The 24,840-nt window shown below is 38.8% G+C and overlaps 1 protein-coding gene across 1 annotated transcript in view; it reads right to left on the minus strand.

Moving 5' to 3' along the window:
* Positions 1-7,529: 7,529 nt before the first annotated feature.
* GUCY2C (guanylate cyclase 2C) overlaps positions 7,530-24,840 on the minus strand; it is an 82,175-nt gene continuing 64,864 nt past the window's right edge. Inside the window, exons 20-27 of the mRNA XM_025403755.1 lie at positions 23,521-23,612; positions 20,548-20,706; positions 17,074-17,266; positions 15,811-15,985; positions 14,002-14,100; positions 11,479-11,573; positions 9,708-9,784; positions 7,530-8,131 (exon numbers count right to left, since the gene is read on the minus strand). Coding sequence (XP_025259540.1) covers positions 7,957-8,131; positions 9,708-9,784; positions 11,479-11,573; positions 14,002-14,100; positions 15,811-15,985; positions 17,074-17,266; positions 20,548-20,706; positions 23,521-23,612 — 1,065 coding nt within the window. The 3' untranslated portion in view covers positions 7,530-7,956. The remainder of the gene's footprint in view (positions 8,132-9,707; positions 9,785-11,478; positions 11,574-14,001; positions 14,101-15,810; positions 15,986-17,073; positions 17,267-20,547; positions 20,707-23,520; positions 23,613-24,840) is intronic.

The raw sequence follows: 24,840 nt of genomic DNA on the forward strand, positions 1-24,840 counted from the left end.
TTTTTTTTTTTTTTTTTTTTTTTTTTTTGAGACGGAGTCTCGCTCTGTAGCCCAGGCTGGAGTGCAGTGGCCGGATCTCAGCTCACTGCAAGCTCCGCCTCCCGGGTTCACGCCATTCTCCGGCCTCAGCCTCCCGAGTAGCTGGGACTACAGGCGCCCGCCACCTCGCCCGGCTATTTTTTGTATTTCTTAGTAGAGACGGGGTTTCACCGTGTTAGCCAGGATGGTCTCGATCTCCTGACCTCGTGATCCGCCCATCTCGGCCTCCCAAAGTGCTGGGATTACAGGCTTGAGCCACCGCGCCCGGCCAGTAATTCTTAATATTTGTCCTTCTGTGTGCAATGTCTTTTTTTCACCTTTGACTATCTTCACAATTTTTTTATTTTTGGTTTTCAGCAGTTTAAATATAATATGCCCAGATGAGGGTTTGGGAATTTATCCTAACTGGATTTCTCTGAGATTCTTAAACTTGTGATTTGGTGGCTGTCATTACATTTGGTAAACTCTTTCATTCTTCAGCATGTGGATCTATAGTTTTCTTACCCTTATTTATTGAAGAGACTGTCTCTTCTCCGATGGATGTTTGTAGTGCTTTTCTTGAAAATCAGTTGGATCTAAAGGCATGAATTTATTTCTGTGTTCTCTGTTCTCTTCTATTGGTCTGTCTGTTTTTATGCCAGTAATGTGATTTTGGTTACTGTAACTTTAGGCATTATTTTTTCAAATATTTCTTCTGGATTATTTTGTCTGCTGGGATTCCAATCACATACATGTGAGACCATTTGATATTCTCCTACAGTTCTTAGTAGCTCTGTTTTGTTTCATGCACTTCTTTTTCTCTTTGGTTAGTTTGCATAATTTTTTACTCCTGTGTTAAAGTATATTGATTTTTTAAATTAGTTGTGTGTAATTTTTATTATCTATTTTTAATGTCTTGAGAAACCTTCATACTGTTTTTCATAGTGGGTGTATTTTCATTCCCACCAACAGTGCACAAGCATTCCATTCTTCACATCCTTGCCAGCATTTGTTATTTTTTGTCTTTTTGATAATAGCCATTCTAACTAGGGTAAGGTGATATCTTTATTTTATTTTAATTTTTAAAAATTTAAATAGCTTTACAGGTATGAGTGGGGGTGAAGTGATATCTTACCATGGTTTTGATTTGCATTTCCCTGTTGAACATTTATTTTTTCATATATCTCTTGAACTTTGGTATATCTTATTTTGAGAAATATTTATTCAGGTATTTTGCTTATTTTTTTTTTTTTTTTTTTTTTGAGACGGAGTCTCGCAGTGTGGCCCAGGCTGGAGTGCAGTGGCCCGATCTTGGCTCACTGCAAGCTCCACCTCCCGGGTTCACGCCATTCTCCCGCCTCAGCCTCCAAGTAGCTGGGACTACAGGCGCCCGCCACCACGCCCAGCTAGTTTTTTGTATTTTTGGTAGAGACGGGGTTTCACCGTGTTAGCCAGGATGGTCTCGATCTCCTGACCTCGTGATCCACCCACCTCGGCCTCCCAAAGTGCTGGGATTACAGGCTTGAGCCACCGCGCCCGGCCTATTTTGCTTATTTTTGAAATTTTAATTTGGAGTGTGTGTGTGTGTGTGTGTGTGTGTGTGTGTGTGTTGGCTATTGAGTTGTTTGGGTTACTTATATATTTGGATATTAGTCATTTGTTGGATGAATAGTTTGCAAATATTTTGTTGCACTCAAGCAGGTTGTCTCTTCACTTTGTTGGTTGTTTACTTTGCAGAAATTTTTAGTTAAATATAGTTCCATTTGTCTATTTTGGTTTTTCTGACTATGCTTTTGAGGTCTTAGCCATAAAACTTTTGCCTAAGCCAATGCCTTGAAGTGTTTTCCCTATGTTTTCTTCCAGTACTTTCATAATTTGAGGTTTTATGTTTAAGTCTTTAACAAACTTAGAGTTGATTTTTGTTTATGGTGAGACATGGGGTCTAGTTTAACTCTTTTGCATGTGGATGTATAGTTTTCCTACCCTCATTTATTGAAGAGAGTGTCTTTTCTCCAATGCATGTTCATGATGTTTTTGTTGAAAATCAGTTGAATGTAAAGACATGAATTTATTTCTGTGTTCTCCATTCTATTATATTGGTCTATGTGTCTGTTTTTATACCAGTACCCTGTGGCTTTGGTTACTGCAATTTTATAGTACATTTTGAAATCAGGTAGTGAAATGCCTCCAGCTTTGTTCTTTCTGTTCAAAATTGCTTGGCTTTCTGGGGTTTTTTGGATTTCCATATGGATTTTCTTTTTCTAGTTCTGTGAAGAATGCCATTAGTATTTTGATGGGAATTGCATTAAATCTTTACATTGTTTTGGGTAATTTAAACATTTTCATATTTTAATTCTTTGAATTCATGAACATGGAATCTTTTCCATTTATTTGTGTCCTCTTCAATTTCTTTAATCAGTGTTCTATAGGTTTTATTGCAGAGCTCATTTAACTCCTTTATTAAGTTTTTTCCTAGGTATTTTTTTTTCTTGGAGCTATTGTAAGCAGAATTGCTCTCTTGATATTTTTCTAGTTAGTTTGTTATTGAAATACAGAAATGTTACTGATTTTTCTATGTTGGTTTTGTATCCTGCAGCTTTTCTAAATTTATTTATTAGTTCTAACAGTTTTTGGTGGAGTCTTTTAGGTTTTCTATATATATGGTTATGTTGTCTACCAACAGGGAAAATTTGACTTCCTTCTTTCCAGTTTGGATGCCATCTATTTCTTTCTCTTGCATAACTGCTGTGGCTAGAACTTTCAATACTATGTTGAAATTATGAGGTAAATGTGGGTATCCTTGTCTTCCTTCAAATCTTACAGAAAAAGTTTTCAACTTTTCTTTGTTCACTATGATGTTAGCTGTGGGTTTGTCATTATGGCCTTTATTGTGTTGAAGTATGTTTCCTCTATGTCCAATTTGTTGAGAATTTTTATCATGAAGGCAGGCTGAATTTCATTAAAAGCTTTTTTAGCATCAGTGAAAATGATTTTATGGTATTTATCCTTGATTTTTTACTTTGATGTATCATCTTTATTAATTTGTGTATGTTGAACCATTCTTGCATCCCTGAGATGAATTCCACTTGATCGTGGTGAATGATCTTTTCAATATACTGTTGAATTTTATTTGCTAGTATATTGTTGAGGGTTTTTGCATGTATGTTCATCAGTGGTATTGGTTTGAAGTCCTTGCCTGGTTTTGGAATGAGAATAATGTTAGCCTTGGACAATGAGTTTGGAAGTATTCCCTTCTGCTTAACTTTTTGAAATAGTTTGAGTAGAGTTGGTATTAGTTTTTCTTTAAATGTTGGTAGAATTAAGCAGTAAAGCCATTGGGTCCTGGACTTTTCTTTGATGGGAGAGTTTTTATTACTACATCAATCTTGTTACTGTTCTGTTCGGGTTTTCTATTTGTTTATGATTCAATTTTGAAAGGTTGTATGTGTTCAGAAATTTATACATTTCTTCTAGATTTTCTAATCTATTGTTATTTAGTTGTTCCTAGTCTGTTATGATTCTTTGTATTTCTCTGGCATCAGTTGTCATGTTTCCTTTATCATCTTTGATTTTATTTATTTGAGTCTTCTCTTAGGAAGTCTAGCTAAAGGCATGTTGTTTTGTTTATATTAAAAAAAATTTTTTTTTGCTTTGTTGATCTTTTGTATTGTTTTAAAAATCTCTATTTCATTTAATTCCATTCTATTACTTCTTTTTTCTACTAATTTTGGGTTAAGTTTGTTCTTGTTTTTCTAATTCTTGAGATCAAGTCATCTTGCTTGACATTTTTCTACTTTTTCAATGTGAGCATTTATTGCTATAAACTTCCTTCTTAGAACTGCTTTTGCTGTGTTCCATAGATTTTTGTATGTTGTATTTCCATTTTCAGTTGTCTTAAGAAAAATGTCAATTTCCTTCTTAATTTTTTCCTTGACCTAATAGTAATTCAGGAGCATGTCGTTTAATTTCTGTGTATTTGTAGAGTTTCCAGCATTGCTCCTGTTTTTTTTTTCTTTCTTCTTTTTTCTCACATGCCCATGCCCACTGTGTCAAATTCTCCTGTCATGGATTTCTAGTTTTATTCCATTGTGGTCAGAAAAGATACTTAATATAATTTTGACTTTAAATTTATTAAGACTTGTTTTATGCCCTCACATATTATCTGTCTGGACAAATGCTCCATGCACTTTTGAGAAAAATGTGTATTTTGTAGTTGTTAGGTAGAATGTTCTGTAAAAGTCTGTTAGGTTCATTTGGTCTAAAGTACAGTTTAACCTCCATGTTTATTAATTTTCTGTCTGGATGATATGTCTATTGCTAAAAGTGGGGTGCTAAAGTCCCCTACTACTTTTATATTATAGACAATCTCTCCCTTCAGGTCTATTCATATTTGCTTTACATTTTACCTTAGTATTGGGTTCATATATATTACAATTACTACATCTCCTGTTGTATTGACACCTTTATATTTATATAATAGCTTTCTTTATTGTTTGTATACTATTCTTGACCTGAGTCTATTTTATATGATATAAGTACAGCTACTCCTGATCTTTTTGGTTTCCATTTGCATGGAATATCTTTTCCCGTTCCTTTGATTTCAGTCTGCACATATCTCCAGAGGTGTAGTTTCTTACAGACAGCATGTAATTAGGTCCCGTTTTTCTTTAAAAAAATTCATTTAGCTACTCTGTCTTGTTTTTTTTGTGTTTTTTTTTTTTTTTTTTTTTTTTNAGTGCAGTGGCATGATCTCGGCTCACTGCAACCTCCACCTTCTGGGTTCAAGTGATTTTTGTGTCTCAGCTACCTGAATAGCTGGGATTACAGGTGTGTGCCACCATGCTGGCTAATTTTTGTATTTTTAGTAGAGATGGAGTTTCACCATGTTGGCCAGGCTGGTCTCAAACTCCTGGCCTCAAGTGATCCAACTGCCTCAGCCTCCCAAAGTACTGGGATTACAGGCGTTGGGCCATCGTACCTGCCCTACTCTATGTCTTTTAATTGGAGAATATAATCCATTTACATTCAAGGTTATTATTGATAGGAACATGTTTTCTGTTGCCATTCTTTTAAGTGTTTTTTTTTTTTGCATTTTTCTGGTAATTTTTTTATTTTCTTCCTCTCATACTGTCTTCCTCTTTGGTTAAGTAATTTTCTCTAGTAGTATGTTTTAATTCTGTGCTATTTATTGTCAGTGGCTGTATTATAGATTTCTTTCTTTGTGGTTACTATGAGGCTTACATAAAACATTTTATAGTTATAATAAGTTATTTTAAACTGAAAAGAACTTAGCTTTGATTGCAAAGGAAAGCAAAGCAACAAAACACACTATACTTTAACATCATTCCTCCTCCATGTTTTGACTTTTTGATGTTTTAGTTTACATCTCTTTATATTGCCTTTCAACCAATTGTTGTAGTTATTATTATCTTTAATAAGTTTTAGTCTTCATAAATAAGATATTATCAGTTTATATACCATAATTACAGTATTATTCTGAATTTCTATTCTTACTTTTACCAGTGAGTTTTATACCTTCAGATGTTTTCTTGTTATATGTTAACATTCTTCTCTTTCAGACTGCTGGACTCCCATTAGCATTTCTTGTATGAAAAACCTTATGTTGATTAATTCCCTCAGGGTCTTTTTTTTTCTCCTGGTCTGGGAATGTCTTTATCTGTTCCTCATGTTTGAAAGATAGCTTTGTTGGGTACAGTATTCTTAGCTGATAGTTTCTTTTTCTCAACACTTTGAATATATATCTCACTCTCTCCTAGTCTGCAAAGTTTCTGCTAAGAGATCTACTGCAAGCTATATTGGAGCTCTATTGAGTGTGCTTTTTTTTCTCTTCCTGGTTTGAATATTCCTTCTTTATCTTTGATTTTTGATAATTTTATTATGATATGATTTGGGGAATTCCTCTCTGAATTTGACTGGTGACCTTTGAGCTTCCTGTACCTGAGTGCTATCATCTTTCTTCAGTTTGAAAATCTTTCAGCTATAATTTTTAAAATACGACCCTTTTCTTTCCCATCTTCTTCAGGAATTCTTATATGAAGGTTAGTTTGCTTGATGGTATCCTATAATCCTTTTTAATTCTTCTTTTCTGATGGGTAATTTCATATGTCCTGTCTTCAAGCCTATTGATTATTTCCTCTGATTAAACATGCTATTGAGGCTTTATAATGAGCTTTTTCAGTTTAGCTATTATATCCTTTATGTCTAAGTTTCTATTTTTATGTGTGTTTTTACATTTTTTCCTCTGTCAATTTTCTCATTTTGTTCCTGGATTGTTTTTCAAATTTCATTTAATTTTTTAATCTATACTTTCTTGTGCTTCTCTGAACTCTTTAAGAAGATTTTTCTGAATTCTGTCAGACATGTTGCTGACATGTCTGATAGACCCCAATTATTTGGGGTCTATTACTGGAGCTTTGTTGATTTCTTTTGATGGTATCATATTTCCCTGAGTTTTCACAATCCTTGTGTCTTTACATTGATGCTGCACATTTGAGGAGATGGCCACCTCTTCCAGCTTTTACAGTCATTCTTTGGTGGTGTTAGACCTTTAGTGCTTAATATTGTAACTTAGTCACTGGTCTGCTGTTGCTTCCTGGTCTGGGGAAGCCTTAAGAGAATGCTAGAATTTAAAGGTTGTTTAAAAGAAAAAAAACCTTTTAGTTGTTTCCAAGTGAGAAGAAGATTCCACATTAGCACTGGGCTTTGTGGGAAATCTAACCAGGGATTCAGGCTTTCCTGTGGGTTTTGCCTCTAGTAAGACTGTTGCATCATCCAGTTTTCTCAGTGTGGCATCTCTGCTGATTGGAGCAGAGCAGCTGCAAGGTCTGCATGTCAGTTTCAGCAATCAGCACCTCCGCTTTTCGTCCCCAGTTCACCCCTGGTGTTTCAGCCCACCTGGTACTCACAGTGGTTCATGAGACAGGACCAGAGTGAGCTTCTTGTGAAGATTCTCAGACTGGTGGGGAGATCAAACTTCCATCTCCAATTTTCTCCTTTTCCCTCGTAAACTGTGGGTCTAAGGAAATTATCTGTGAGTGGTGTTACGCCAGCTTGGGGGTGGCACAGTCTAAAATGAAGTGGGTATTAAGATTCATAATTTACTGATGAAAGATCAGGAGCTTGGAGACATGGATTACTTTATAGTTAGAAAAGTACGGTACAGGAACTTGACTTTTGCCTTGGTCCCATACTTAGATCACTGCCATCCACATTGTTAATTGGACAAGCTGAAGCAACACCTCTGTTTAAAGGTCAGAAATTCCCTCACGTGTAGCAGGTGATACTAACCTTCAATGTTCTCACCCTTGAGTAACAATGCTAGCTTTGCCATACTTCAAGGTGAGTGAATGTAGTCAGTTTTTCAGTAAGTGCAAGATGATGTGACTGATGTATTCCAGGAAAATGGGCAAAATAGGTAGAAACGCATACACAGTCTTGGGAAACCTTTAGCTTTTATTCTTTCCTAATATAGAGCATATTTTCTGCAAAAATTATGAGTTAAATATACTTTAATGAAGATAAGGTATTTAAAATATAATTATGACAATTTAAAAAATCTTATGAATACAGAAGGAAAAAGAGCCAGTAAACAAAAACAATAAAAACAAACAAAAAATAAATGAAATAAGAATAAAATCTTCTCAAGTTCTAGATAGTCTATTCATTTCTTTTCTTTTCCAGGTGGAAGCTGCCTGGAACAACTGCTGGAATGAGGCTCCAGAGTGGAAGGTAAGTATTTCACTGAGAACACACATCTGATTCATGCAAAAAGTCCATGTTCCAGACAGGGCAGCCAAGCCTAAGTACATTTCTGCTTCATTGAGGTCTCAGGAAAATGCAGGCTTTCAGGACACTTGAGGTCGCTGCCTCCGTGCAGCTGTATTTTAATTTGCGTGAGTCCTTACACCTCATTTAGGTTTAAAAATAGGTGCTCTCCTTGTCTGTGGTATTCAGTTGCAAGTATTCCAGAGTGCCTTTTTTATAGCTGGCTACTCGTCTGGGTTTTTGGCTTCTTATCCCTGCTGCCTGTCTTTTCTGTAAAGAGTTGGCAATCATGTCTGAAAATTCTGCTTGCAAACGCTGTTGATTCTCCCTGCAAACAGGGTGGGAAGAGAAAATAGAACTTCTCAGCAATTCATACAGAATATTCCTTAGCTCCAGAATAATCAGTTCAGTTCCTCAGTTACTCTTTGAATGCCTATTCTGTGCTAGACACAGGAAATCCAAAGAATACGAAATGATCCCCGCCTTTGATGAGCTTAAAAAACTATTATCTCTGCTAGGAAATTAGACTTCAATTTCAAAGTGAAATGATCTGCTGCTGGAATTTGGAGGCATGGTTGGGACGATCTAGGTTTACATATGCCACTGCAGGAAGGGGAAAAGAAGCAGGGAGGAATGCTCGGCCCCTGCCACACAACCCTGAAAACTCATTGTCCCACACATACTTCACAGTGTGAGTCTTGTTTGGGGAAGGCTTAGAATGGTGGAGGGGGCCACGAGTTTAGAATGGATTTGGGACACTCCAAGTAAGGAGCTAGGTTTCTCATGCCCCAGGGAAGATTTGGCTTGTTTTGGCTTTTCTAGAAGCTTGCCATCTCTCTGGGTCTGCCATCTAGGCCTCTGCAAGACAGTTTCTCAACCATAGCAAAAGCCGAGGAAATGGCCATCTGGTTGCAATAACATGTATTGATAGGCAACTGGATGACAACTTGAGTCACCTTTAGGAGAACTGAAACCTGTCAGTTAACCCTGAAACTTTGTCTTCCTCATCTCGGAGAACACAGACTTCATGTTAAGACCCAGAACCACAGTCTTGAGGCTGAGGCAGGTCCTGTTTTCATTAGGCAACTCAACAGAAAGATGAAGACAGGAGTGGAATGCAGAGAGCCTCTTTGCCCCCAGTGTGCTCCACTCCTGTGAGAACCAGACACGCATGAGGTGAACTCTAAAGTGTCTTCTGTTCCCCCGAGCAAGCCTGGAACACAATGCTAGCTTTGCCATTGCTTTATTGCAGGGCAATATAGTCAGTTTTTCAGCAGGGACAAAATGATGACTGGTACAGTCTAGGAAAGTGGGCAGAATAGGTAGAAGCTCATACCCAGACTCAGGAAACTTTTAACTCGTTCTTGTCTAATATATAGTATATTTTCTGCATAAACTGTAAGTATACTTTAATGGAGATAAGACATTTAAAACATAATTTTGACAGTTAAAAATATCATGAATACAGAGCCAGTAAACAAAATGAAACACATGAAATAACAAAATCTCCTCAAGTTCTAAATAGTCTGTTCATTCCTCCTCTTTTCCAGGTGGAAGCTCCTTCTTGGGATAAAGGATCCAGAGCTTAAAAAAAAAAAAAGGTAGTTTTATACTGAGACGACACATCTGATTCATGGAAGCAAAGTCTATGTTCCAGACAGGGAAGCCAAGGCTAAATACTTTTCTTTTGTCATTGAGGTCTCAGGAAAATGCAGGCTTTCAGGATAATTCCCTTCTTGCAGTCTAAGAAGGGAGGTTTCTAAACCTTCTCATGTATAGTCCCTTCTTATGCAATATATGCCACTTGTAAGGCACTTGCCAACTTAAATTGGCTTTAAGTAGCGTAACTTACAAAGCCAAGATCTCTGATTTCCTCCCTGTCCCTGCCACACCCAGAAGCTTACACAGTAGGAGGGGTTGGCAGGTTGAATTTCTGGTCCTTCATCCCGGTCAGCCAGTAGGTAGTCTCATTTCCCCTTCCCTGGTAAGACAAAAGAGTTAGGTACCACGGAGGCCAATGAGTCAGTTCAGCTGTAGACCACTGTTCCCATAGTGATCTGTTTCCATGACACGTTTCACTTCCGCATTTCTCATCAGTGCCAATATTTAAGCACATCACACATTCCTGTTACGATTTGCATTATCTCTAGACAGATTTTTATTTCCAAGTGCCTTTTTAAAAATAAGTTTCTCATTCAGCAGACATCCTTTTCTTAAAGTAGAGTTTTCTTTTTTTTCCCCAAAAGACATTTTAAAATATCACTCTAGCAACATCACAAGAACTCTAACTTAAAAAGGAAGAAAATTCATCTGCAATTCTGCTACGTCAACAAATCCAACTGCTTGTCATTGTCCATATTTCCTTCTAGCCTTTTTTTCAATAAAGTTTTGTCACAAAACTTTTGCTACAGTTTCCCTATCTTATTACAAACACATGTACACCACAATTAAGAACTCATTAAGTGGCATTTGTGGGGTCCATCTGGAGGCTACGGAATGTATGGAAATTTACTGGAATACTGGAAACTCTGGTTTTGCTAAAGCTGGTATTTGAAAAAGAGATACAAAATACATACTGTCCAAACACAGCCAGTGAACCATTATTTAAAAACAAAAGTGTAATAATATATATCTGTAATATAGATCAATAATTTAAAAATGAATGATATATATATATAACGGTTATATATTATTGAACTCATTTAAAAAAATAGTGGTTCATTGGCTGTGTTTGGACCATAGTAATCCATAAACCGGTTCTATTTTGGGGTAAATGTTCTTTGTAAAAAATGTATCTATGGAGGACTCAAAAAGCAAGTGTGATGATGTTAGGACACTTACATAAAAGGAGACTTTTCCAAGGTTTGCAATCAAAATACAAAGGCCAGAAGCACTATGGCTACTGGAGGCAGGTAACTTACAGTTAATAGTTGCTTTGCCAGTTGTGAAAAGATTGTAATAACTTTGGAAAAGCAGCCTGAGAAGCGACTGGAGACATCTGATGGCTTTGGAGGGCAGCTGTTTTAAATGTGAGGAACTGCATGAAGACGCTAGAGTAGTGATTCTCAAATATTAGTGCGGTCATCTTGTTAAAAAACACATCATCTTGTTAAAAATATAGATTCCTGATCTACACCCACAGAGAATCTTGCATAGCAGGCCTGGTGGAGTGTCCAGACATCTGCATTTTAACAAACTTCCAGATGAGGAGGAGGAGGAGAATGGGGCCACACCTTGTCATTCACTCCTTGTGATTCTAGAGCTTCGGAATAGTAAAGCAACTGGCAAGAGAGGTGACCTCAGATCATAGCAGCGTTGTGTAGTAAGAGTAGGGAAGTAAGTGGGAGGACGAGGGTTTTGATTTAAATTAAATAAGTCCTGGACCAGACAGTATGTAGCTCTTGTGTTTGGAGGGGGAACTGCAGACAAAACCTGGATATGGCAGGGGAAATGGTGGCAGAGTTCAGAATGTCAAAAGGGCTCTTTGGAGTAAAGGAAAATTCTGAGTTCACAGTTTTTGGTGGTCATTTCTCTTGCAGAGGATGGAGGGTGCTCACTGTGACGAGTACAGAAAAGGATGAGCATGCTCCTCAACTTTCCTGGCCAAGGCTCAAAGGAGGTGGCCCAAGCGTGTCTGAGAGCTTTTTCCATGTATTGTCTCTGTGGACTCCTTACCTTTAAGTACGTTTCTCCTCTCACTTCATACAGGAACTGGCACTCAGTTCTCTTCAGAATGGCTATGGTGGAGCCACTCACGTGAATTCTCAAAGCTGGAAATGCAAAATAGATCAATAAAAATATCAGCCATTACATGGCCTATTTGTTTTCCATTGATTCAGGATATCAACAACACCTGAGATAAGAATCCTAAATCAAGAAGAAACAATTGTGGCTATTTTAATGAAAGAACACTTAAAAATAACATCAGAGAGCTAAGAAATGGTATAGTTTGGATATTTGTCCCCACCCTAACCTCATGTTGAATTTTAATCCCCAGTGCTGGAGCTCTGCCCCCCCACCAGGTGTCTGGGTCACAGGGGTGGATCCCTCATGACTTGGTGCTGTCTTTGCGATAGTGAGTTGTCACAAGATCTGGTCATTTAAAAGTGTGTGGCACCCGCCCCCTGCCACTCTCTCTCTTGCTCTTGCTTTCTCCCTATGAAGTGCCTGCTCCGGCTTTGCCTTCTGCCAAGAGTGAAAGCTTCCTGAGGCCTCCTCAGAAGCAGATGCAGGCACTATTCGTACTGTACAGCCTGCAGAACCATAAGCCAATTAAACCTCTATTCTTATAAATAACCCAGTCTCAGGTTTTTCTTTATAGCAATGCAAGTATGGCCTCACACAAGAAATATAATTTCACATGGGAAGAAAGAAGGCCTGGCATCAGTTTTCAGGGCCCTGAGTGATGGTGATCCCAAGGTTTTGCTCCATAGATTCGCATTCCAGCTCAGAGTAGTAGCCTGAGGGACCTTGTTTTAGATTTGACTGGTAGTGCCAAGCTTGGGTGTTGGAGTTTGGCTTTGGGTGCCTGTGGAAAAGTTCCAGTAAATAGCTAAAGACTTGTGGGCAAGGTGAAGATTCGGGAGAGTCGTGGGGTCTTGATTTTCTCCAATTTCCTTCTTCTGGAACATTGTTATCCTTTGACAAAAGAAGTGGTGAGGGCACGCCCATTCACAAGTCCATTGATGTGTACCACCTTTCCCAATATAGGGGCCTAATAGCAATACCACGAACAATAACAACAGTAGGAATAATGACAATCCCAAATTGTATACCTACCATGTACCATGATTGCTAAACGCTTAACTTGACATCATCCCAAATGTTTCAGAAACCCTCCTGGCAAGGTTGGTATTCCATTTTCAATTTATATCTTTATCTTTCTGAGGGCTAGAAGGATCAGGTAGCTTTCTCCCCAACTTATACTTACAATGATTAACATAATTTCAATCATAACCCGAGTGTGTCTGACCCCAACCATATCCTTTTCCTTGACAGCATGATTTGCCAGGACAAACTAGTATCAGATTGTCAGTACACTACCAAAATACCATTCTGCCTCCTGTGGTTTTGTAAGCTCCAGCCATGTCTACCAATGCTTTTTTTCTCTCTTCTATATATTTCTACTACTAGCACTGTCATCAATATTTATTGAACATCTACTTCATGCAGCACAATCCAAGCAAATGCAATATATACCTTTGTATATAACAAATCTTAGATTTTTCTTTACTAAAATCAATTTTCAGTTGGGCATGATGGCTCTTGTCTGTAATTCCAACACTTTGGGGGGACCAAGGCAGGAGACTTCCTTGAGCCCAGGAGTCTGTGGCCAGCCTAGACAACATAGGGAGACCACACCTCTACAGAAAAACTTAAAAATTTAGCCGTGCATGGTGGCATGCCTGTAGTCCCAGCTACTCAGGAGGCTGAGGTGGGAGGATCACTAGAGCCGATGAGTTCAAGGATGCAGTGAGCTGTGATTGTGCCATGGCACCAAAGCCTAGGCGACAGAGTGAGACCCCATCTCAAACAAATACACAAAAATCGATTTCCAGAAAAATCGAATATGCTTTGGGAGGCCAAGGTGGAAGGATTGCTTGAGGTCAGGAGTTTGAGACCAGCCTGGGCAACATGGTGAGACCCAGTCTCTATTAAAAATTAGCTGGATGTGCTGGTATGTTCCTGTAATCCCAGTTACTTGGGAGGAGGAGGCCAGGAGTTCAAGTTTACGGTGAGCTATGATCGTGTCACTGCACTCCAGCCTGAGTGACAGAATGAGAGCCTATCTCTAAACAACAAAAACAAAAAAGCAAAATAAGAGGGAAACAAGAATGTGAACCAGGGTGTATAGTTCTTACCTTGCCTACTGATTTTTATTTTAACGTTCATGATTCTATGGTAAATGCCATGACTATTCTAAGTAGAATATCCCCGGATTCATTGTATATGAGCCAAAAATATAGAATCAGTCTAAAACTGAGCAAAAGTGGAAGAATAAAGTAATTATCAGTAAACAACAACAAAAGCAAATGTAGCAAAAGCTGGATTGACACAGGTTTGTGTTCAGCTAATGTGAAGAATTATTGTACATCTCGCTGGCACTTTGTATCTACTTATTGTGCATTTTATCTCACAGTCGCCCTCTGCTGGAAGACGGAATATTTGTCCTCTGAGAAAAACAATCTCCCTTCTTACGGAGGCCAGTGGATTCCATCCTAGAGGCTGTGTTGACTGTATCTCCAAATAGACAATAACGAGGCATCTTGATTCCCACAACTCCAGCAGCGCAGGGACCTGAAATGAAGGACAGAAAGCAGGAAGTGGAGGCCATAGAAATTGCAGAGTAGAGTGAAGACAGGTAAGCCTCTCTGCATGGTCACAATCTGAATGCTTCCTGTCATGGACAAGTGGCTGAGGATGTGAAATGTGAGCTGGGGCTTTCGCTTTAAATGGATGAATCCAATGAAGCATCATTATTCAGTGCATGCGATCATAAAGTATTTTGCTCTCGCAAAGAAAACGATATTTGCAGCAAATAGGAAGGCATCCAGAGTTCCAGATTGCAAAGGTGATTTTGAATAGAAGGCTCTCGGGAAGGATGAAGATGAGCCCCACTGCTTGCTTACTAGGCCAAACCGCACAACCCTGAATTTTACACTGCTGGAGGGCACTGTAGACTTGAAACTTCAATGGCTCAAGTTTGTTTTATTTTTATTTTAAGGTGGCATTTCTGGGATTGGTGCCATGACAATGGAAGACAGAAGACAAGACAAAGGCATAACCTTCCTTAAGCATTTCATGGACCAGGCAGATGCAGCTGGATGGGGAAGCCTGTGGCACAAGGAGGTTCTAACAAGCAGAACAAAAGCCCAGGCTAGACTATGCACTGTGGCGTATTGGGTAGGAAATAAGGGTTATTCAGTCAAGCATTTGCGTAGAATGACTGAGTGCAAGGAGTTAACAGTTTTAGAAGTTAAAGATTAACTCAGAAACTGCAAAGCTGGGTTTTAAGCAATGCTTTGCAAAAGATTCATCTAGATGACTTCTGAGTTCCTCTTACTATGTTTTTCTATAACACCTGTAACTCTTCTCAAATCTTGACGTTCAAGGCTGTTGAATTAAACTAAGTTTGGCCTGAGGCTGCCTCTTAGGGGTCCCTACAAAACAAACTGCAACCTAGCTTGATACATAAACAAACTAAAAGCCTAACTAGGGTATACTTATGTTACAGATAGCTGAGTCTCAGCCAGTCGCAGTAGCTGAGCTTCAGCCAGTCACAGGCTGTCAGCTGATCTGACCTTGATCAAATCAGGGAAACACGGAGCTGTGACCAATCAAGTTGCTTCTGTCCCTCACTTCTGTTTTCTGTCTATAAACATTGCCTGCCCACCTTGCCCATGGAAGCTCTCTGAACCTCTTCTGGTTCTAAGGGCCATCTGATTTGAAAATTGTTCTTTGCTCAGTCAAACTACATTAAATTTAATATGCATAAATCTTTTCTTTTAACAAGGCTATGTAACTTTCATGGTCTTTGAAAGCGACTCATGTACTTTCTGTACTACTGCAGTGGCAGGGAGGGGAGGGGGCATAAATAGTATAGAAATTTCACCAGCTGTTTTTTATTTTCCCTGGTAGATAATCTGATCCACTGAAGATACTATAATATTTTAGTGGGAAAATATATTGAAGTTGGGGGTGGGGAGAAAGGGAATGGGGAGGAGATAAATGAAATCATAGGTATGGTGATTTAAATAGGAGTGCAAAGCTTCTTGTTTTTGTACATGTTATTTCAGCAGTCAGTGGTGCCCTCAAAGGTCTTGTTCTTAGAGCTCTTTAGGAACTGGGTCTGAATATCTCAGGATGCATAGTGGGACCTCACATTTGGCAAAAAGAATTAAGAGTAAACGTGAAGTCGATCACACTTGAAGACCTTTTATCCTTTCTGATTTAGTTGGTGCCCAGCAGTACATAGTTCCCAATTTGCTAAAATGCTCAACTCCATACCAGAGTGAACGCCAATGCGAATCCATATTGGGAGGCCAGGAAGATGCTCCAGCTCAAAGGTCCCCATGAAGCTGAGGATTTCCAAGGCCATCTTGGCAATGTCTATTGCATGCCGATTGCCATTTCTCTTAGGCAAACCACTAGCCACCATGTAGGCATCACCAATGGTTTCCACCTGTGGAAACAGTTTCTCATGAGTGGCTCTGCCCCTTTGAAAAGCATAGACATTAAACAGAAGTAATTAATCACATATTAAACACAAAAAGTGGTTTGGGAACACAGTATGAGCATAGCCCTTTACACTTTTTCTGGGGCCAATTCAATCAGTTCTATGCTGATTTCTTCAGGGTTTTTATAGTCTAGTTAATGGGTGATAAAATAGCTATAAAGGAATTTAGCCATTTAAAAATACTTCATAAGTATATAAATTGTCCAGATGTGGTGACAGTTCTAGAAATATTCAAATAAATAATCTGAATGGTTTTATGTAATTTGAGGAACACCCTTAGTTACCTGAAAAGTAATCCTTTAGCAAATGTCAACATACTATTTGACAGAATATTACATTTTGTAATGTGTAATTGTACACATTCTTGTAGTACAATTTTCTATTTATTATAACCCCAGTGTCTTTGCTTCATTTGCAGTCAGCTTAAACACTGCCCATTCTTTTGGAGGTGATTTAAGAGTATGCCATTTTGTCTAAATTTAGTACTTTAAATTCATTCCTGCTGAACTTCCTGTTGTACCTTTTGTGCTGCTTTTTTTTTTTTTTTTTGAGACGGAGTCTGGCTCTGTCGCCCAGGCTGGAGTGCAGTGGCCGGATCTCGGCTCACTGCAAGCTCCGCCTCCCGGGTTTACGCCATTCTCCTGCCTCAGCCTCCCGAGTAGCTGGGACTACAGGCGCCCGCCATCTCGCCCGGCTAGTTTTTTGTATTTTTTAGTAGAGACGGGGTTTCACTGTGTTAGCCAGGATGGTCTCGATTTCCTGACCTCGTGATCCACCCGTCTCGGCCTCCCAAAGTCCTGGGATTACAGGCTTGAGCCACCGCGCCCGGCCCTTTTGTGCTGCTTCTTAAATGGTAATTTTCACTTCTCACTCCTCTAATTCTACTTCTCTTCACCTTTAGCTCAGATTCAACCACCAATTCACTAAATGTGAAACTAGAGAGGACAAGAGTAGTAACAGAAATAACCAATTCAGGCTCTGATGACCTCGGGTTGTACAATTAATGGTTTCAGCCTGTTAGGTGATGTGGTTACCTTGTAGACATCATGATGATCAACAATGTGGTCAAAACTCTTATAGATGTCATTAAGCATGTCCACCACTTCCATGGGGGTGCTGTATTTGCAGATAGTAGTGAAACCTACAATGTCACTGAAGTAGATTGTAACTTCCTCATATAGTTCCGGCTCTACAAAGCCTTTCTCTTTCAGAGACTTTACCACTAGCCTAGATGAACAAAGGAAACAAAATGCCTTCAACTTCAGCAAATTTTTTTCTTGTTTCACATAAATCTTTCAGGTAGTAGTGATTGTCTACTAGAAATTCTAGAATTTGAGACTTCCAGTGAATTGAGTGAATAGGAAACAAAGAGAGGTTGTTTACATCATATACATGAATATATTACACACATACACATACAATAAATGTTGTGAACACAGATGAATATAAGCAGGTTCAACATTAACTTAGTGTTTGATTATTAGCCCTAATACACATGAACAGAGAACTTTAATAGCCTAAAAACTCTCATATATACACACTTGCCCACTTTTTGCTTCTCTATTGATAATCAACTTCTTACAGATATGGCTCTATATGCAGAGGCTGAGGAGAGTGTGGTATTACTTAAATCACCACAGGTATCAGATCTGAATTTCCCAACAAAATTGATAGTTTTACTTTCCTGGAATGTGTAACACGACATTGCTTAATATTACTATGAAATAATTATGAAATTAATATGATTTATTACTATGAAATAATATTACTCTGAAAAATTACTATGCATTTAAAGAACCAGAGTTTGATACATTTTGAACCAGATTTGGGTCATTTAAAAAGCAAAATTAATCATGTAAATAAATTACACTAAAATTGTAGAAGTCAAATTAAAGCAACTTTTAGAATATCTTTGGTGAATGAGGAGCAACATATCAGATTCAAGATTGAGGAAAGAAAACCAGAAGGGACTCCATACTTGGTGTGCCAAGTTACCTCTTCATTGAGAAAAGGGAGTGGAGGCTGACATGAAGTGGGATGTTCCCTGTCTGTCCTTGGCATCACTTTGTAGTGGCCCTGAGTATGGAACCACTAGAATCAGAAACTGGAAGCTGGGAGGTTCCACAGAAGTCATTGAAAATGAATCTTTTATTTTTACAGATGAGAAAGCTGAGTTCTAAAAAAGTATGATTTCCGTAAGGTCCCACAGCCCATTAGAGACAGAGCCAGGATTAGAACTCAGGAACGCTTCGGTCGCACCCACCAGTCTTTTTTTGCACTATACTCCCTGCATAACCCAGGCCTTGGATATTCAGGGAGATGGGGAAGATTTGGAGGTATGCTGACTGTAGCAAAGGAGGTGGGCTGTCCCAGAAAGAAAACAACCAATCAACCACAAAGATTTCTAACACTCATTTGGAGAACCCCCAGAGCATCTGGAGAAACCTTTTTAATTGGTGCAATGACAAAACTTGGAACCTTTGAAAAACATTCCTTTGCTGTGGCTTGGATTCCTAGGGACACATCTGGAGTGGTTGTTCTTGATGTGCCCTGTATAAAGTACATAGTATTTTGGAGGCTACATAGACGCAATGACAAAATTGGATATTCTGCCATATTTGCAATTCATTGTACTGCTTATATCTGAAAAGTCATATGAGTTTGGTGATATGGTTTGGCTCCGTGTCCCCACCCAAATCTCATGTTGAACTGTAATCCCCAACGTTAAGGGAGGGACCTGGTGGGAGGTGATGGGATCGTGTGTGCAGATTTCCCCATTGCTGTTCTTATGTTAGTGAGTTCTCATGAGATCTAGTTGTTTGAATGTGTGTGGCACCTCGCCCTTTGCTCACTCTCTCTCTTGCTGCCATGTGAAGAAGGTGCTTGCTTCCCTTTCACTCTTCCACCATGATTGTAAATTTCCTGAGGCCTCCCCAGCCATGCTTCTTGTACACCCTGTGGAACTGTGAGTCAATTAAACCTGCTTTCTTCATGAATTACCCAGTTTCAGGCAGTTCTTTATAGCAGGGTGAGAACAGACTATTACACTTGGAAAATAGGGTGTTTTCCAGAGAGAGAAACTCATGTTGTAAATAAATGAAGGAAGGGCTGGGACTTAACATGATGAGCTTTGATAACAGGTCGTTGCTGACATAGATAAAATTAGTATACAGAGTGGATCTCTTAGAAAGTCTTCCCATAAGAAAAAACTTCTGGCCAGGCATGGTAGCTCACGCCTGTAATCCCAGCACTTTTGGAGGCAGAGGCGTGTGGATTACCTGAAGTCAGGAGTTTGAGACCAGTCTGGCCAACATGGTGAAACCCTCTCTCTACTAAAAATGCAAAAATTAGCTGGGTGTGGTGGCAGGCACCTGTAATCCCAGCTACTTGGGAGGCTGAGGCAGGAGAATCATTTGAACCCAGGAGGCAGAGGTTGCAGTGAGCTGAGGTCATGCTATTGCACTCCAGCCTGAGCAACAAGAGCAAAACTCCACCTCAAAAAATAAAATAAAATAAAATAAAAATAAAAATAATTAAAAAAGAAGAAACTTCTATTTTAATGTATTTACCCCAAGGGGTACTGTTCAAATAAATGTTTAAGTGATATCTGGTTCCTACATGCAGTCTTAAGTTTATTTGCCCTCTGCTACACGTATTTCTTTTTGATTCTTCTAGTTACTGCTCATGCATGTTTTAGTTTTATCTTGCAAATATAATTTTTACATGAATAACCAAAGTGAGCTGTGTGGAAACCATGATGTATTGTAGCTCCTGAAGAGGCTTGTGTGATATAATCTTTGGAAATCCAATAAAAACATCTACCAACTAATGGTCCAAGTGGCATATTGAACTAAGGCTAGGAAAAAAGCTGAAATGGTGAGCCAGCTGATTCAAATCACTTGAGTGACATTACTGGTTAAAACCACCGCCAATGAAACCCTGGGAAGGCAGCCAGATAACCAGGATATGGTTTTTGTCACAACTCAGCATTAAAGACCAGGCAAGGAATTATGCATTATGTACCCAACATTTATGGAGCTCTGATAGAAATTATCATCCTTGAAGCGAGTAGGAAGGGTTCCCTACTGTTTCCAGGGACTCTGAGGGCTCATGGGTTCTGCCCTTCTATCACAAGGTTACGAGACACCATTTGCCAAGTGTCTTCCAACTCCTTTCCCCCAAGCTGTGATCCGCCTCCTAGTTTTCTTGCAGGTGATTTGACTTTCAGAGGTTTGAGATTTTGAGGTCAGAGTTGCTAAAGGAGATCAGGGACTCCAGCTTGGGCCTCTTGGGTAGAATCCCATCTCTGCCATTCACAGGTGACCTTCAGGACATTACTTAGTGGAGTACAAACTGAAACAAAGCTTAGCAAAATACATGCATTTTAAAACCAATAATCTACTGAAGAATATATAAAAGGAAACAAATCCTATATAGACACAACGAAAAGCAATGCTAGAAGGATATGCTGAATATTTCAGCTCCCACATCAGCAAGACTTGCCTTACCTTGGAAGCAACATAAAGTTAAGTCTGTCAGCCCTGTCCCTCTCTGCCTTGTATAGCTGTGTCCTTTCCTCTACCAGATGTTCCAGGTTTCGAGAATATAGCTGTAGACGTCGGATCAAGGTATCCATATAGCTTTCATTTTTTTGGTCATGAAAAAGTCTGTAGGTAGTAATAGATAAAGAGCTCTTATATATTATTAAGAAAACGTGAACATCCAATAAAACAATGGACAAATATGATGAACAGATAATTAAAGAAAAATAAAAGCCAACAAACACAACAAAAAACTCAACCTCGTCCAGGCACAGTGGCTCACGCCTGTAATCCCAGAACTTTGGGAGTCCGAGGTGAGAGGATCACTTGAGGTCAGGAGTTTGAAACCATCCTGACCAACATGGTGAAACCCTGTCTCTACTAGAAATACAAATATAACCTGGGCATAGTGGCGCTACTCCAGAGGCTGAGGCAGAAGAATTGCTTGAACCTGGGAGGTGGAGGTTGCAGTGAGTCGAGATCGTGCCAGCTACTCCAGAGACTGAGGCAGGAGAATTGCTTGAAGCTGGGAGGTGGAGGTTGCAGTGAGTCGAGATCATGCCACTGCACTCCAGCCTGGGTGACAGAGTGAGACTCTGTCTCAAACCAACAAACAAAAAACCCAACTTAACCTCAGGACAAAAATAAGATTAAAAAAGGGAAAACAAATGTAAAAATGATGGTAATCAGTGTAGAAGGAGGAAATACATACAGGACAAAACCTTCCTGAAGAGCAATTTGGTAAAAGTCTGTCACAAGCTTTAAGAATGCATATACCAATCAGCTTATAACTCTGTTTCTGAGAATTATCCTAAGGAAACAATCATGAATGTGTTTAGAGTTAACAACAAAAAAAGTCACAGTATTCTTTACAAGAGCAAACATTTGAAAATAATCTAAATATATAACAAAAATGTAGTTAAAATATGATAGGACAATGGAACATTAACATTCTAATTTGTATCATAAAATACAAATTGGTATTGTCAAATACATAGAAAGACACTCCCTCTGTATTATTAAGTGAAAAAGTCAGTTTATAAAATAGCAAAAATTATAATCTCAATTTTATTTTTTGAAGACTGGTGGTCACCTATTGGGAAACAGGTGACGTTTTACTTTCTTGCTTGCTTATTTGTATTTTCTAAAATGTAAAAGAAACAATTTGCAATAAAGGAAAATCTCTTAAAAGCTGGTCTAGAAGTGATAAATGAAAGTGTAGGAGAAGGACTAAGAAAAGCCAAGCCAAGCCTCATATTAGCTCCTCAGTACAGACAGCCAGGGTCCTGACACCAGAAGCCTAACTCTGGATTATTTTGTCAGATCAAGGAGACTTAGATGAGATGCCAGCTTTGTGTGACAGTGGGTGGTATGACAAACCTTGGTGCAGAGGTCGGGGAGAAGACACATTGAGTTCTAGCATTGTGAGGATCAGAGATAACGTTCATAACATCTAAGGCACAATTGAAGGTGCTGAATAAATCACAGTCATTTTACTATTACAACAATAACAATCACTCTGATCTCAGAAGAAGATGGCCTGCATCATCATCCCCTGGGACAGGGAGAGATGTTTGTTAAAAATCCAGCACAGTTTTGTGCCCTACACCAGACCTATGTGACTGAAAATTGCTAGGCTTGGAATGAAGAAACAGAATCTTTTAACAAGTTCCCCAGGGAATTTTTACTTGAAACTGCCAGTACAGAGTCTAGTTGGGTAGAATGGATGTGGGAACAGGTGTAAGAGATGAAGTTGGGTAATCTTGCTCTAGGATGAAATGATGCAATTGAAACCATTTCTCACCTTTGACTGCATATTTTAATCACCTGGGAGCTATTAAAAATCCTGACACCAGCGTGTACCCAGACCAATGACATCAGCCTCTCTAGGGTAAAACCCCAGTATCAGTATTTTTAAAGTTCCTCAGGTGATTCCAAGCTGCAGCCAAGTTTGAGAACCACCACATACATTAAAGGCTGAGTGTCAAGGACCCAGTGTCTTCATGAGCATACATTTTATCAGTCACACATAAAGTCTCATCTGGACAGGACAGCAAAGGAGAAAAAAAGGGGGGCTAGAATTAATTAATTATTATTTCCTGCTCCATTCCCACAACTGACAGCTTAGTTCTACTAATTAATGACCACATGTTCATTAACTTCACTCCACCTCATCTCCTCCAGCTCTAGACTTTTAGTCTCATTACGTATCTGAATCTTTTGACCTAATGAGAACTACAGAAAGACCTGAAAAAAATCATAAAAATCATCTTGTTCAATCCAAATTTTCTAACAAGAAAAGTGATACCCAGTGAAGCTAAGTGTTTTGTCTAATGCCCCACAGCAAACTCTTATCAGATTTTAGTCTAGAAATTGGATTGCCTAACTCTTAATTCAGTGTTATTTTTCTCATTCTGCAGTGTATTAACTGAAAACATGGGTTATCTAGAAATTAATCTCACCAGATAATTATGTACTTTTCTCCCCCACCTTGAATTATGCTCTGATTCATGACATGTCTTAAGCACCTAGGGCCAAAGCTGGAGATTATAAGACTTTAAGATCCTAAGAACATGCGGACGTTAACAATTGTCTAGGAGCTTTACAGATTCTCAGAACTCACGCTACACTTCTAAATCCTAATTACCCACAGAAGGACCCAGAAGCTCTATTTGTAACAGACAAATTTATAATCAGCTAAAGTTTGCTTTTTAATCAGATAAGTTTTGACCTTGACTATTTAACTTTTCAAGTGATTATTTCCCTGGGAAAATGGTCTGATAGTCTCCATATCATTTTAATGTTATGAAACAGGTGTTGGTTGCAACCTGGAATTTTTCACTGGAATAGACATTCTCATTCTTAGGTGCCACTGAATGTCAACTACAATTTTTTTAAAACCCTGAAATTAGTGAATAAAAGTAAACATTGCAGCAATACCCAAATATCTTGGCAAGTGTAGTCTCAATTTTTTTGAAATCTGGTCTCTTTTCTGGATCTTCTTCCCAACAGCTTTTTACAAGTAGGTACACCTGGAAGAAAAAAATGGGCAAATTAGCTCAGTGGATAGTAAACTAAATCAAGAGAGAATTCTTATTCCCATTGATGGGAGTGATTAAGAGAAGGAATAGTTTAAAAATATCTTCAAGTCTGTCAATGCGGACTAGAGATCTCCAGCTCTCTGGTTTCTGTCTCAGGCATGACCACCTGCATTATCTTATCCAGTTATTCCCTTGGGTGAAATTAATGAAAAATGTGATACCAATTTAGATGAGGCCAGGTTGATAGGGGAGACTAAGTGAATTTACAAGAGCTTGCAAGATTTACGTTGGAGCAAGAAAAACGTAGTGAAGGTGTGGCAGGCCTCTATAACAACTGTTTCAGTACTGACTGCATGGTGAACTTAAATATTAAAAGCCAGTGCCCTTATACAAAGGCTGGAATGTAACAAAAGTCCACCAAGAGTTTTGCGTAGGCCTTTCCTGGGCCTTAAAGCATGACAAAATAACGAAGGAATTCTTAACAGGACCCATTTAGGATTAAACAAGTTTTATTGGGGGTGTGAAGAAACTCCCCAGACCTCCACAGAGAAGTTTATTGGGGGTCTGAAGGAACTCCCTAAACCTCTGTGATTTAGCAGGAGACAAGATAAGGGTAATCATCCCAGCACCTGGATGATTTAGATTAAGTAAACTTACTGAGGCTCTAGAAGAAGGTCTTCAGGACTCAGACCTTAGTTATAGATTAAAAGAACTTAATCACGTATGTCTTTAAATGAATGCATACTTACATGTAGACATATAGAAGGTATAGAAGCTCGGAAAAAAACTGTAATTTTCAGTTGGTCTGGTGATAATTTCCAGGCCTTCTCCCTGTAACTGGTTACAGAAATAAAAACTCTCTTCCTCCTCAGTTCATCTACATCTTGTTACTGGGCCACGAGAAATATCAGCCCAACCCTCAGTTTGGTGGGGGAACAAAGGCTCAGTGAGTATGAGGCAAATGGCTCCAAATGAGAATAAAAGCCCTACTGTCCATGGTTCTAACTTATAGCAAACAATAGTATCACCTGGGGAACATTTGCACAATTTCTTATGCCTAAGCCCCACCCTAAGTCATTCTGATTTAATATATTTTGAAGTGGTCTTACTAGGGTTTCCAGATTTAGCAAGTAAAAGTAAAGGACATCAAGTTAAATTTGGATTTCAGACAAATGATGAATAATTCATTAGTATAAGTATGTCCCAAATATTGTATGGG

This window comes from Theropithecus gelada, chromosome 11 (assembly GCF_003255815.1).
Source record: "Theropithecus gelada isolate Dixy chromosome 11, Tgel_1.0, whole genome shotgun sequence".
NCBI lineage: Eukaryota > Metazoa > Chordata > Mammalia > Primates > Cercopithecidae > Theropithecus > Theropithecus gelada.